The sequence below is a fragment of the Micropterus salmoides genome, unplaced genomic scaffold (assembly GCF_014851395.1).
Source record: "Micropterus salmoides isolate LMB-PRFRI ecotype aquatic unplaced genomic scaffold, ASM1485139v1 Ms_hic_scaffold_20, whole genome shotgun sequence".
NCBI classification, from domain to species: domain Eukaryota; kingdom Metazoa; phylum Chordata; class Actinopteri; order Centrarchiformes; family Centrarchidae; genus Micropterus; species Micropterus salmoides.
Genome location: NW_024041151.1, coordinates 13,797,071 through 13,811,564, shown reverse-complemented (window position 1 = coordinate 13,811,564; position 14,494 = coordinate 13,797,071). Strand labels below are relative to the sequence as shown.

At 38.4% G+C, this 14,494-nt stretch overlaps 2 protein-coding genes across 2 annotated transcripts in view; both read right to left on the bottom strand.

Annotated features, from left to right (window-relative positions):
• Window positions 1–564: 564 nt before the first annotated feature.
• ak1 (adenylate kinase 1) lies at window positions 565–7,268 on the bottom strand. The gene is made up of 7 exons (XM_038734321.1): window positions 7,143–7,268; window positions 3,469–3,506; window positions 2,552–2,587; window positions 2,281–2,444; window positions 1,728–1,844; window positions 1,446–1,637; window positions 565–1,356 (listed from the first exon to the last, which is right to left on the bottom strand). Exons 2-7 carry the CDS (start codon window positions 3,473–3,475, stop codon window positions 1,291–1,293), a joined length of 582 nt encoding a protein of 193 aa, XP_038590249.1. The 5' UTR covers window positions 3,476–3,506; window positions 7,143–7,268; the 3' UTR covers window positions 565–1,290.
• Window positions 7,269–7,910: 642 nt separating this feature from the next.
• The window catches only part of gpsm1b (G protein signaling modulator 1b), a 32,015-nt gene continuing 25,431 nt past the window's right edge, over window positions 7,911–14,494 (bottom strand). The window contains exons 12-14 of the mRNA XM_038733514.1: window positions 10,380–10,542; window positions 10,065–10,270; window positions 7,911–9,935 (exon numbers count right to left, since the gene is read on the bottom strand). Coding sequence (XP_038589442.1) covers window positions 9,735–9,935; window positions 10,065–10,270; window positions 10,380–10,542 — 570 coding nt within the window. The 3' untranslated portion in view covers window positions 7,911–9,734. The remainder of the gene's footprint in view (window positions 9,936–10,064; window positions 10,271–10,379; window positions 10,543–14,494) is intronic.

Sequence of the window (14,494 nt, the reverse complement as noted above, 5' to 3'; positions counted from 1 at the left end):
CAGACGCCTTCTCTTGATTGACTTTCCGATGGACACATCCTGTCCCCCCCCAGAAGCCGCTTTCCTCTTCCTCGTCCCTGCAGCGCAGAGTCATGATCAGAGCTCTCCTTGGAGGGTAGTCCGGATACCTGTTGCACTGTTTGCTTGGCTAGCTGAATGTTTGTTTGTGTGTGTGTGTGTGTGTGTGTGTGTGCGTGTGTGTGTGTGTGAGGAAGGTGAGAGGTAAAGGAAGACCTGTTGGCCATCACGGGTTCAAAGGAAAAGTTATAATAACAGTGATGAACTATGGTTGCAGCAGCATGTCCTGTATCCTGTTGTGTCTACATGTTCCAGCACCTTGACCATGTTTTCTGAATAGAAATGTGTTTCCTTTTTTCAACCTTTAGCGCTCTCAAAGTCACTTGTCACTTATAGTCATATGTGTGTGTGTATGTGGTTGTCGATGATAACTCATAATGTCGGTCTGTATACTGAATAGTGGTAATATAGATTGCATGTCACTGGAAAGTGCATATTCTAAATATTCAAACACAGTCACAGTGTAATAAACTAATATCAAATATATGTTTTTCCTCATACTTTAATTTTCTTTTTTTTATACATATACCACTTTATAGACAACAATGTTACAATGTGTATATCTTGATGAAAAAACTAGATAGTTTCTGTTTAAATATAGTTGTAAATGTAACTCCATGGTGGTTTAAAAACTGTAATTAAAAAGTTCTGTCAATGTACATGTATGCAGAGTTTCACCAGTTTGTGCACAGTGGGTGGTCTCTGCCATTGTTCAATGTCACAATCATAAAGGAGTCTATTATTTCCCCATGAACTCTGGACTCTATATGGCAGGATTAAAAAGGGAAAAAAAGATTGTGTAAAGTGCAGGTTTGCCCCAGAGTGAGCGTGGCGCCTTAAAGGTTAGGAGATGTTTGACACCTCCTGTGTACAGTACCTTTTGAGATGTCACTTGAATAAATCCACATACATGTTCAGCACAGAATGGAAGCAAGACTTGTATAATAAGACAAATGTATTTCCAGATGCTGCTTTAAGCAGACCCACTGTTGTGTGAGCTTAAAACTGTAGATTCCTATTGCTGGAGTAGGAGTAGAGTTAAGGCATCTTTGACGCTTAATGACCTTCAATTTTTTTTTAAACCAAGATGAGTGGGAAGTGTATTATTTCTGCTGTTGTTCATGTTTTATCCTTATGAAATTGATACTGAGAAAATATTTAAAAAAAATAAAACAACAACAACAACCAGACACAACTCATCTAGTTGTTTTACTACAGTATGTCAATAGCCTTGGAGACTTGGCTGAAGACCTCATCCACTGGCAGCTCAGAGTCAACCTAGGTAAAGCAAGATCAAAATGTGTAAGAATATAGGTTAGGTTTTACACAATTCACTTTTTTTATATAACCAGAGCAGTTATACGAACCTTCCTGACAATGCCACGGCTCTCATAAAAGGCGATGACTGGCTCAGTTGCTTTGTAATACAAGTCCAGGCGTTTCTTGATGGTCTCCTCATTATCATCAGATCGGCCGCTGGTCTCACCACGCTTCAAAAGCCTCTTGACCATGGTCTCGGCTTTTGCATCAACGTAAAGCAGCAGGCAGGGCTTGCCGATCTGGGATCAAAGACATTTTGCCTCTTTGAGGTTTTTCTCCATTGTTGCAGGGGGATGAATTATAGACTAACAGCTCATGCCCTCTCCTACCTTCTTCTCAAACTCCTCGCCCTGCTTCACCTCACGGGGGTAGCCATCAATAAGAAAGCCCTTGGAGACATCAGCCTTGGCGATCATGGCGTCCTTAATCATGTCTAAGACTGTGTCCTGAAAGCAGACCCGAGACATTATGCTCAACCTTCATAATGATTTGCCACTCCTGGTAGAAAATACACTCAGGTGCCAGTTTATTATACTCCCCATTAATGTCAATGAGGGTTGGCTAAATAACAAAATGCCTCTTTGTATAATACAATACAGCTCAACAACACCACAAGCATTATAACCATCATGAAGGTAGGATTTAATGCAGGACTGTATTAGACGGCATTGGTTTAAGCTATCAGTGTAGGTGTACCTAACAAAGTGGAAAACTGAGTATACATAGTAAGAACTTACATATTTATTTAGGCCTTTTTATGTGCACACATTTTGTTTGGTATTGTACAAGGATACAAAGACAGCGATCCTTGCTTATTAGTACAAGTTGCAAAAGACAAAAAACATAATCAAACTAACAATAAATCCAATTATACTCTCTTACCAGGGGCACAAGCTCTCCCTTCTGCATGATGGCCTGGAGCTGCTTGCCCCTTTCAGAGCCAGAAGACACCTCAGCACGGAGCAGATCCCCAGATGACAGGTGAGTGTAGCCATACTTTGCAACTATCTTCTCACACTGGGTGCCCTTTCCAGAACCAGGACCACCTGGAAGAAGAAAGACAAAAAAGCATCAGTATGGCATGAGGGCGAACAGCTGTTAGTGGTTAAAATGTATTGTGTGGTGCAAATTGAGCCAAGTGTAACTTACTCACCCACAACAAAGATGATCTTGGCATCTTTAATTTTCTCTGAAATGATCATGTACAAACAAGGTTAAGAGTCCATATGTGTGATATGTCAAAAAAACAATCCAAAAAAAGACAAACACACAAACAAAAAGTAGTTGTGGTCACTAGTAAAGGATTATGGTAACAAACCATCTCGACAAAGGGTTGTAGTGGAATCAGAAGTACACGTATTTCCCATTTTTTCGTTGCAGGGCACAGTGACGCCTGTTCCACTAGGTTTGTGCTATTACTCAAACATTGTTGCCATAGCAACGGTTGTCACCTAATTATATTATGAAGCCAGGTGTAACTGTTCACAGGAAACTACAGGGAAAGTCTCAGTTATAAATCTCAGTTATAAATCTAACACATAAAGAATTATTATTATTTTATTTTGTATTAACACACACAAACACAACTTTTGCTGTTTTCTTATCTAATGAAATGTATGAAATTAATTGTCCTTATATACTTTATATATAGCTTTGGCAATATTGTTGCTAGCAAATCATGCCAATAAAGCTAATGTGAATTTGAATTTGAGAAAAAACAAGATTTGGACTTGTTCTCAACTATATTGTAGAGGAACGTGTGAAATGATATCATATGATGATTATATTATTAAACACTGTTGTGTTATTAATTAAATTTAATATCATAACAATCTATTTTTTAGTAAAAATGGAATCTGAACGCAGATTCCATTTCTTGAAATGTAAAATAGATGACCTCCACTGTATTCTCAACACTTACCAAAAGAGGGCAGTAGAGTCTAAGAAAACACAACTCTGCCTCGGCCATATTTTAACTCCATAGGATTAATAGCCTAATAAAAACACAAATTAACATTTTCCACATCCTGATAATCATTATAAATCAGTCTCATGTGAAATGTTATTTACCTGCCATTGTGTTGCGTTAGATGAGTGTTTTCCTTTAGCTACAAGACAGAAAAGGATACAAAAAAGCAAATTAGTTCACTTCAGCAGATATTTTGACAAAGCCAAAAAGTCTAATAGAATTCAAGTAGGTTACACTGAATTTAGGGAGTCCTTTTTTGCGTGGTAAACTAACATTGTGTAGTGGACAATAAGTGTTACATTACAAGGGTTCATTTCAAGGCAGGCTGATGTCACAGTCACAAAAGACAAGTGGCACTTAGTTGTTAAACACTTGATAGTTCATCAAATATTAACTTTAGAAACTCCAAATAAATTGCTTCTTTTATTGAATGGAATAGTATAGTATTTTTTGTTTATACAATTACATTTACAAATACAATGATTTCTCCAAAAGCATTTTGCGATGATACATAACTGTTTATCTATTCAGATAATCTACATTGCTGTGTTTTAAACATTCTATATTTCTGTAGTCAATATTGTGAAATACTGAATGGTATATGTGGTATGGTAACACAATTAGGCAACACTATAATGTAACGTTATCTGCTGTTACCAAGAACCCAACTTCTTTGGCAGTAGCCTGCCTTTTGTAGACTGGATAACCAACAATTCCAGACTTTCTAACTTACCTCCACCTCACAAACACATAAAAGCATCTGTAGAATTAGCTGTACAGGAAAACTGTAAAAGAATTGCTATCATGCTATCGTTTGTGTTCACATAATGCACCTCTCTTAACATGTATTCAAAGTTGAGTAATCTGAACATTTAATCTTAATCATCTAATGTAAATATGGAGCAATACGTTTTTAATGTTTTTATAATTTAGCCACACTTGCATAAATCATGGAAATACTAAATAGCTTTCACAGAATGTTTTCTCACAAAATGTTAGTGTTACATTTAATGGTGTTTGGTTGCACCCTTCAACAGCAATTAACTCTGTTACAGTAGAGCAGACAGTAGAAGCTTCTGATTATAACAAGCAGGGTTATTTAATGCTGCCAGTTCACATTTAGTCCCTCAACAGTTCACTGAGACAGGAAATGCATATTAGTTCTGTATTGTGAGAACAGAATATATCTAAAGAAGACAACAACCGCACAGTTTCCTCTTTATGCTGACTTACAGTTAAGCGACAGAAGAGAAAAGATCGAGGGAGTCACTAGTATACTGGCATATGTAAACAGATACCTTCAGGCCGTTGCTTGCTGTGAAATGTGCCTCCGGTTGAAAATGGGTGTGTTTGAAAGAACTGACTTTAAATAAGCTTTAAATTTGATATATTCAATACAGCTCCTGATGTTAGGAATGAATTTGGATTCAGAATGCCACAATGTCACGTCCGTGTGCAGGATATGGATGATATACATTTATCAACTACTACGTTATAGTCACATACACTGCTTGTCATCCAGTCACTTACATCGTACACAGGTGCGCACTACGGTCATCAAGTAACCCGAGAAGTTGCTGGTCTGAGTTTTGTGAAACCAGATTTGTGACAAAGGGCAAAGGGCTGATTCCTTAGGTTACGTGGTGAGGTCCAAACTTGGATTTAAGTGTCTTGGCACCAGGGATAAAATAGCACGCTGTACACTGTGTCTTTATAGTTGCAGTAATGAATATTTTGAATATAATTACTGAAATTTGATTTACACAGACAATAAAAAGCAACAACAAAGAATAAATGTGTCTCTCTGTGAGGATTTTATTTTTTTTAGTGTTGATGGGTAATCCTATACCCTAAATATTTTTCTTAGCCCCAATTCAAGAGAAACAAATAGAAGACTTGAATTTGACCTTGTGACAATGTGTCTGGTACATGCCTGCTATTCAAACAGGTGTGTCAGTATAGTGCCAGATTGATAAATAAGCTCTGAGGAATGTAAGGTATTAGAAAGGTGTTCTGAGCTGTTTACTGTAACTACACTTCAGCAGAGAGGGAAAAACTATATAATTATACTATTTTCTACATGGGCCAAATGATTTTTATATTTCTAGACCCAACACGTATTTCCTGGTCCATCATAAAGATATATTTCAGCAGAGTATACACCAAAGCTGCAAAATGCTATCAGCTTGTTCACTGATTCTCACACACAACACTGTTGCTGCTGCTCCTCAGGTGTCCAGTTTGATGTCAGTGGCCATTCACTCTGTGGTCTGTGTAAAGGTCACTTGGAGGCTGGCATCTGAGTCAGCACAGAGCCTGTTTGGGAATCCCTCTCTGGCCTATTATGGTGCCGTCATCTGGGTCCCCTGCTTCTTTGGCATGTCAGACGTGTTCTGGTTATAATATGGTGCAAACAACCTTACATGGCTCTCAGTGTGGGAATTACACTTAATACTGCATGGAATTAAGGAACGGAAACCTGCTATGCAGTGAGGTATTACGTGGCTTTGCTACAGTGTGACTGAACTAATACATTTCGCAACCGAGTCTGTATCACATGTGGCAAGATGTTTGAACTAGACTTCATCATATGTGGACAAAGCCCTGTGAATGTTAGGACTAGGATTTGGATCCATGTTGTTTCCCTTAAAATGCTGGTTCAACTACATAAATAATGTAATACCATGCAACTGAATGCACTGTTAATGCAGAATATGCATTAACTGTGATATACGGACTCATGTTAAAGTTTTGTAATTCAGACCTTGAATTGAAATATAGATAATTGACTCACCACAACCCCCACCCCAATGTTAGTCCATCTCGCCTGGCCCGCCCTCATGTCTTATTACTGTTTTTTAACATTCAGTCATGCTAAAAAAAGACTCAGTCAGTCCGCAGCTGTTCAGGGATAGCGTGTCAACCAGTCTCAAAAAGCACATGCGGATGAGGTCTTCACAGGCTGCCATTAGAAGCAACAGGAGTGAAAGCAAAGTCCTGAGCACATGACCTATTAGTGCATTCTCTTTGTGTGCTGCTGGTTACTATGGCACTCTGCAAATTAAAGAAGCATACTGTCCCTTTAAGGGAGAACAGGGGACCCTTTGACGTCAGGGTAGTGGGAGATATTCCAGGATGGAGCAAGATAATTTCCATGTTAGCTGTGGCTGTTGTTGGAACATGTTTGTGTTCCTAACTGTGAGCGTTGGTTCACTTTAATGTGCACCATCTACTCACAAGAATCAATAGTACTCACCCCTAATCAGCTGTTAATGACCAGTATGGGGTGAGAAGCATGGCAGTGGAATTTATAGGCTCGAACAGCTTGTATGAAAATGCCCTTTAATTGATGTAGGTGGAGGACAATGTTAACATGTTACAGAGTGAAGGCAAACCCTCTGCAATGAAATGTCAGAGCAAACGTCTGGAGGACAAAATAAGAATCAATTATGGTGATGCTTTTTTTTTTTTTAGCAAAACAATTATGACATCCATTGAGTGCCATCACTGTGCATGAAACAGAATGCTGCATGCCTTTGACATTATGCAGAAATGCCTGACAGTGTCAACCATTTAAAACAGTTTGACAGACCAAAGTGTCTCGAGAAACCAGATGACAGTTTACCATTACACTCTCCATTCCATCAAACAGCCCTGCCCACTCTCATTCTCTTTGACATCTCTCTATTCGTCAGTTCCCCTCACAAAGTTAGACCCAGTCCCTGTCCTTTCATGCTTGCTCTTCCTCTATGGAGCCTTTGTCCTCTGTACTGACCTCTCTTTCGCGCTGTGGCTCTAGATCCCAGTGCAAGGGGCTGCCGTCCCTGGTTCCCTGAATGTGTGTGTCTGCACAGTTCCTGCTGCACGGCAGCCCTCCCTCCCCCATACGATGCCTTTTTATAGCTCAGCTGAGCCTGCTCAGCCTGCGTTGCATTCTGGGTAAGAGGGAGGAATAACAGACAAGGAGTGTAAAGGAGGGAGAAAGGATGATGGGCAGGGGTGAAATTAGAGGCAGGGAGAGAGGTACGGGGGGCTGTGGCAGAATGTGTGACAGGCTGCACGTGACTTTGTCACTGCAGCTTTCTATTTTACAGAAGAACATAAGAAACTGTAAATATTATGTCATGACATGCGTGAAGGTGTTATACTCATAATATTAAGAATGTTTGTTCAATTCCAGTTTTATCAATATCATTGATGACAATCTATTATTATTATTATAACTGAGATATGTTCTTGTAAAGCGCCTCATTTGTCAATGACAAACAGAAGCTGAATAAGTATCTTTGTGTTTTAATAAATTATTTACATTCCTAATGAATCTAGGTTTTGTGAGTCCACAAAGATTAGAGCTTGGGAAATGCAATCCATTAACTGTGTTGTTCTCAGAAGGTCTAGAACTAATTTACTGAATGTGTGAACATTTCTGTGCTATATTGTTACTCGTGTCATTTCCCTAAGCTTAAAAAGAGGAACTGGTGTATGCAAACTTTACAAAAGCTACCCTATTCATTATTTAGCCAAAACTAAATAGCCCCACAAATGAAACACCTGAAACATTTTATTAAAAGCACAAGGGGACATATTCATGTCCTCAAATGGAACATAAATACAAAATATATTTATATGTACAAATTATGGCAGAGACAAACAGAAGCGTATCAGGTACTTTCTAAAAATGTTAATTCACAAAAAAAAACAAATAATGAAAATATTAATAGCTTTAGCTCCCAATGTGTTGTTTATCAAAGATAGATGAATCAAACAGAACCACCATGAACTTGGTACATGATCCATCCTAGTTCAAAATACATCTAAGGTTCATATGCTTTGAGGTACAAAAATGAGGTATGCACTACTTCAGAATAAAAAGCAAGCCCATAGGTGAGGACAAATTGTACAGTACCTTTATACAGATGCTTTGTGTAGCAAAATGTTTCAAACTCTTAGCCAATTAAAATGTCCTTTCTGCTATTTGTACCACTCTTGCTGATTTTGGAACTTCCATAGAAACAAATTGACAGCAACGTACACTGAGCTCTACCTGATTTTGAAAATACACTGAATTAAATGATTCTTGACGAAATCATTTGCAAAACTCTCCACATTTATGCTGCAAGTTGGCAGAACTGTTTCAGACACCAGAGGAAAGTCGATTGTCATACTTGTACTGTTTGGTAATCATTACAATGTTATCCAACAAATATTCAAGACTAGGGAATGCATTTTATCCCCAATAGACTGCACTCTGTACTTCCAATAATAAAATGTGGTGATAAAAGGTTTTGACCACAGGGAGGCAGCACACTAGCAGCACAACCTAGAATTGGTACGGTCATGGTATTAGATTCTTCAACATTTGATACCTCCATTCTTTCCGTCAGTTTCTATTTCTATGTTAAATAATAATAAAAATAATGGCAGTAAGCAGTCATCTGTTATCAGATGTTGAGACCATTATGAGCAGCAGATAGTATTACTTTAAAAGCTAAGCAGAAACGTTAATTGGAGCTTGAATTATCACACAGATCTAATTTGAATCTATAAAATAAGCAGCAATTTTGTATAATTTGCTCAGTAAACTCGGTTACTGAATACTGTCTGATTTTTTTAGAAATGTACATAAATAACATATGTAGAAAATCTTATTTCACTCAGTCTGTTAATTTAAAAGAATCATATTTGTCCATGTCAGAAAAAAAATTAAGTGTGGTTATCAATCAGTGGATGGACGTTAGTTTAACACTGGATGACCATCCATAATACTGCACAAATAACACCAGTTTCTATGAGCGGAGGGAAAAACAAAAATGTAATGACAAAAGCAGCATTGATCAGAGCATAACTGAAATGATGTATTTTGGCGGAAATTCAACTGGTTTGATAAAGACAGTTGGTAAGCATTATCAATCATGTCAAATCTGTCATTTCTCTGATCTTTTTATCAACTCTGTTTCTATCTAACTCATGCTTTAGGTGTCCACATTAATCGTCCATATTACACTGTATGCCCATCATGTGCTTCTACAAAATGCATCTCACACCAGGGGATACAATCTTAAGTCTGAAAAAAAAATGCTGATTAAGGCATTAGATGAGTACATATTTCATGTTATCATGTTTCCCCAAACTTATTGTCTTCTTCCTCACATAAATTCTGCTTGTTATATTTACACACATTTAGAGCATAATACATCGAGCAACATTTGACAGGGCACCACCTATTGCACATGGAATTTGTCTTGTTATTAAAAATCTTGTTAGTTCACCCTTCAGTGCTGCCTTTAAAATGTTGGCTCATCCTTCCTTCGTATCTTTCGCTTTTATTTTCTTTGACATGGAGTTGTGCAGCGTTATTCACCAAGTCCTAGCTGGAAAAACCATCCGGTGGCTCTGGATCGGGGGACAGAGGGCCGTCCTGGTCGTCTTCGGGCAGCTCGACCCGCTGCTCGTCCATACGCTTGGCCTGCACCCTCTGGATTAGACTGAAGAAGTCCTCATCAGGCACTGTGGGGGCATGGGGGCCTGCTTCTGGTGGGGAGCACCGCTGATCATCAATCCTAGAGGACTACAGTCAGAAGATGATAAGATTAATTAAACAGAATTATCTTGCCAACTTCTTCTATGCCCTATACCACAATCTCCAAAGTCTATACGACTAATATTAAAAATCTAATCATGTGAATTGTGGCCTTACCTGGCACTTGATAAGCATGTTGAAGAAATCATCACTGGGTTCTTGATGATCTCCTTCACCCACCAGGTGTCCTAGATTGTTATGGGTGATCCTCAGGCCTGGAAGGTTACCAACATTAACCCGCTGGTCATCAAGACGGCGGCTCTGAGAGCTAGCAATCAAATCAAACAGCTCCTCAGTCTGGGGGGAAGTGGTAAACGCAGGATCTAGAAGTAATAGAGAAGAGCCCAGTGAGTGCAAATGCATTTGTTGCTCTTAAGAGGACCTCAGGTGTCCTGAACTAAACAGGTATGCCAAAAACTGTTCACAACCAACCTATAATCTCGTTCAGGGAAGGCACGGAGTTCGCAGCACCTTCTCCATTGTCTCCATTCTGTGGCTCATCAAGATGGCAGCGCTGGTCATCCATGCGGCTGCTCTGGAACTTGCTGAGGAGGTCAAAGAAGCAGTCTTCATCAGAGGGGTCACGGCCCAGCTTCTGCAAGAAAAAACAAAACAAAAAAAAGTTAGTAAAACACCATTATTCAACACAAATAGACAAAGACTGACACGCTTATCCTTTGAAATCCTGTCAATTGTTTATTTACTTTTAATGGAAGCAAGATTTCCTAATATATTTAGGTGGTCAATTATTCTCCACTAACAATATGGATATTATGAGAATAATTCTCAGTTCCACTTGCCTCCATTCTTCAATGCATTTTCTCACAGAGACTTTTATGTCACTGCTCATTCTGAAAATATGAGACTTTCTTCTCTGTTAATATTCTTCAGATATTTTTCGCTTTGGCTGTTTCTCAGCCATCTCGCTTTCTTCACATCACGCCAGTGTATAGAACTCTCTTCCACTGCCTCCCTCCCCCCATGACTCCTGTGCATGAGCATTAACGCCACCTGTGGCTGAGTAGCGGGAACAATGTTGTGTGGCAAGGTCCACACCATTTTCTTTGTTTTCCATTTACAGAGCCAGTGCTATGTAGGAAAACCAGATTACAATCATTTACTATCCTTTTAAATTCACAAAAGAGAATGTGGTCCACTCCGTATTTACTGGACCACCTGATTATGTTCCTAACTGTTCCTAACATTCAAAAAAGGTGAAATAATTAAACTCGACACACTGCCAGGGTGAGTTGAATGAGGATGAGGATTTTCAAGATGAAAAATAATCTGATTAACTCACAAGGGATGGCCTTCCTGGTGAGACTTCCTTGGCCTAGATCCTGAAGGTGGTTCAATATCATAAATGTCATGTAAAAATAAACAACCCATGTATTTAAGTAAAACGGCCCACATAGTGGCACCCTGTAAGATCATAAGGAAATAACAGATATGTCTGTAGCTGCCATAGCTGTGGAGGAAGTACTGTTTTTCAGTATTTATTTTCTTGACCTAATAAGGCAAAAGTGAAAAAAGTTTTCATTGGTCTAAATGTTAAAATATGTGAGCAGTGGAACTGTTAAACATCAACTGTCCTTGGTTTCAGATTCAGTTGGCAGAGCTTGAAATAAGCATATAGCTCTAATCATGATCAGCCGATCAATGATTCAAACACTGATTGACTAAATGCTATTTATGTGTTGCATCTTAACTGCTAGTCAGCCTCTGACAGCTAACCGTGTTTAAGCTTTGCAATTGAAGTGGATACTATATACACACATGTAAAATGTTTTAGTTACAGATACACTGAGCCAGCAAAGCAGATGTGGAATTTATAATGTTTGACCAGTGCTACTGAAATGTTCTAGCAATCAAACTGTAATGTTAAAGTTCTGAATTAAAACCCTTCTACTAGACATGAGCAATAAAATATATAAAACACAAAGACGTTATCTGAGAATATATACAACAGCCAGCAAACTACTAAGATAAAAGCAAAAACAGTACTACACGTACAAGTACTATAATAGGTGTAATTGTACCTCCTCTAAAATAACCCTGCAGAGTAAAAATCGGGAACAAGAACTGCCAGATAAATAATTTAAACTGCCTCTAGGAACAGGTTCCTGATCACCTTTTTCCTTCAAGCTTTGAAACTGGGAAAATCAAGAGTTTTGTATTTAACACCATGAATCTCAAGGAGTCAAAATCACCATAATATAAGTGGTGTGCCAAAACTCTTAAATGAACGAATAAAATCTCAAAATTAATTTTCAACTGGTTAAAAATTAAAAGTTACCTATGTTGAAAGTGATAGAAAGGGCAGATTGTTTAAGTATTAATAACTGATCAACTTTACTTTTAAAATTTACTATAATATACTATGCAGAATTGACATAAAAGACAAAAAACGCATACAGGAATTAAAGTTGTAATTTCTTAAACTCTTTCAAAATTCAACAACAATATAACAATATACAGGTCAGTTCACAGCAAAATAACAGTGGCATATTGTTTTGTAACAAATTATGAGTCTTCCAGCATTAAACTGAGCTAAACATTAATTAATTAAACTAACAATGGATTAGGACTTAAGACATCTCACACTTTGTAAAAATTAACATTCACTACTTTGCAAAAGCAGTTTGTGATGCATCAACATCAAGAAAATATTCCAAAGCAGGTTAATGGGAGATAAACAGAAGCATCACAGATTTAGCCTTTAGCCTTAACAATCGTCCCCTAATAGCAATGCGCCAGTCACAATTAAAAGTATTCCAATTTACACCCGAGCCAGAATAAGATATGACACCTTTAACACCAACTAGTGGGTGAAGTTGAAATCACTTTGCCTTATGTGAAGTAGGTCAGCGTCAGCAGGCACCTGATTTCACTCAGCTCTTTTCTAAGAATCTTTTTTTTTTTTTTCATCAACATTTGTATTGGAAATCTAATCTTTTAGACAAAACAAAACTTCTACTATTCATCATAAAAAGGTTCTTCACTTACACACTGCATCAACTCCACTAAAATTCCACATACATACAGTAAAAGCACAAAAACTGCACAGACATCACGTATAAAAAATCTAATAGGAAAAGGAAGTTAAATAACCTCCATGTTGTTATTCAAGCTGTGCAACATAAATGAAACATCTTACCAGCAGCACTTCTTCTTTGTCCTCTATCTATCCCACTCTCTCTCCCATTTCTCTCGGAGCTCTCTTTCCCTCTTGCTCTGTCCACACGCCTGGCTCACACCTCCTTCTCCCCTTCTTTCACCCACCACTTATCATCACTCTCTCTCTTTTTACTCCCCTGCTGTACTCGACTCCCTCCCTCTAATTTCCTCTTGTATCCCTCTATTCCAGCCTTCTTTGAATCTCTTCCATCAACTCCCTCCTCCTCCGCTCTCATCTCCCTTTCTTTTTCTTCCTGTCTCTCTCTCTTTCTCTGTCCATCTCTTTCTTACTCTCTACGGCCGTCCTGCAGGCCATTTCTGTCCCGTTCACCCACTGTGGGAAAACAACTCATTATGAGAAGCAGGGGGGGTTGACCCTGTGGGAAGGGTAGCAGTTCTGTGATCAAGGTCACATTATCATCAGAGAGCGAGAGCTTGGGGAGGAGGGGAGGAAGGGGGTGGAAAGATGGTTGCAGGGGTACAGACATAAGTAAACTGAATGCCAACAGTGGCAGCCAGCAGAGCTCAACTACCCTCCAATGACAAGAACCACCAATGTCAGCACTTAGTTCTTCAAAAACTCACATGACAAAACTGTATAACATACTATTCGTGCACATCCAGATCTTCTTTGTGACTGTATTTGCTCTTTGCACAACAATCAGCTGCGACTTATAGCAGTTTCTGTCCTCTGTCCTCATGCCCCTGGTCTCTTTGTGGATCTCCTCACTTCCCTCTCTGTATTGTCAAATTAATCAAGTCGGCCAAAGGGACAGAACAAGAGAGAGAGGAACACGTGATGATGAAGAGAAAGAAAGAAAAGAGTGACAGAAGCAGGGAAATGAAAGTGTGAAAGAGGGGAGAATAAGAGACAGTTCTTTCTAGATTCCTAGATCACCATTGTACTTTCTAACTTCATATGCTCGACAAATATATACACTTTACGTATATAGACATAATAATTACAGATGAAGAATAAAGGAAAATTTTAAGAAAATGTAAAAAAAATAAAATAAAATTGACTGGCTGTTAACCAGCTCGTTCCCTGAACAGCTTATTATACTTATAATACTAAGACTAACTAGCTCTACTCAGCAATACAAGAGCAATGCTGTTTCTTTATTTTCTACGTGGATCATCAGCTTTGAGAATGCAGACCTATTCTCTTTAACCTCAGTTTTTTTAGCACATTATGTACTGTATGTAGCCATCCATATTTAATTAGAATCAGAAGGAGCTTTATTGCCAAATAGTGTTTTACACATGCAAGGAATTTGCTTTGGTGTTAAGGTGCTTCACGCAGACAGACATACAGCTGACATAAATTTAAGATGTTCTCATTTTTAAAAAGAGCCAGCAGGAGAAATTAA

Bases quoted from the DNA above. Each gene is read 5' to 3' on its own strand.
- ak1 (XM_038734321.1), bottom strand. The intron at 2,445-2,551 runs GTGAGTAAGTTA...TTCTTCTTCCAG, and splicing joins CAAGATCATCTTTGTTGTGG to GTGGTCCTGGTTCTGGAAAG. The intron at 1,638-1,727 runs GTAGGAGAGGGC...CTTTGATCCCAG, and splicing joins GCGAGGAGTTTGAGAAGAAG to ATCGGCAAGCCCTGCCTGCT.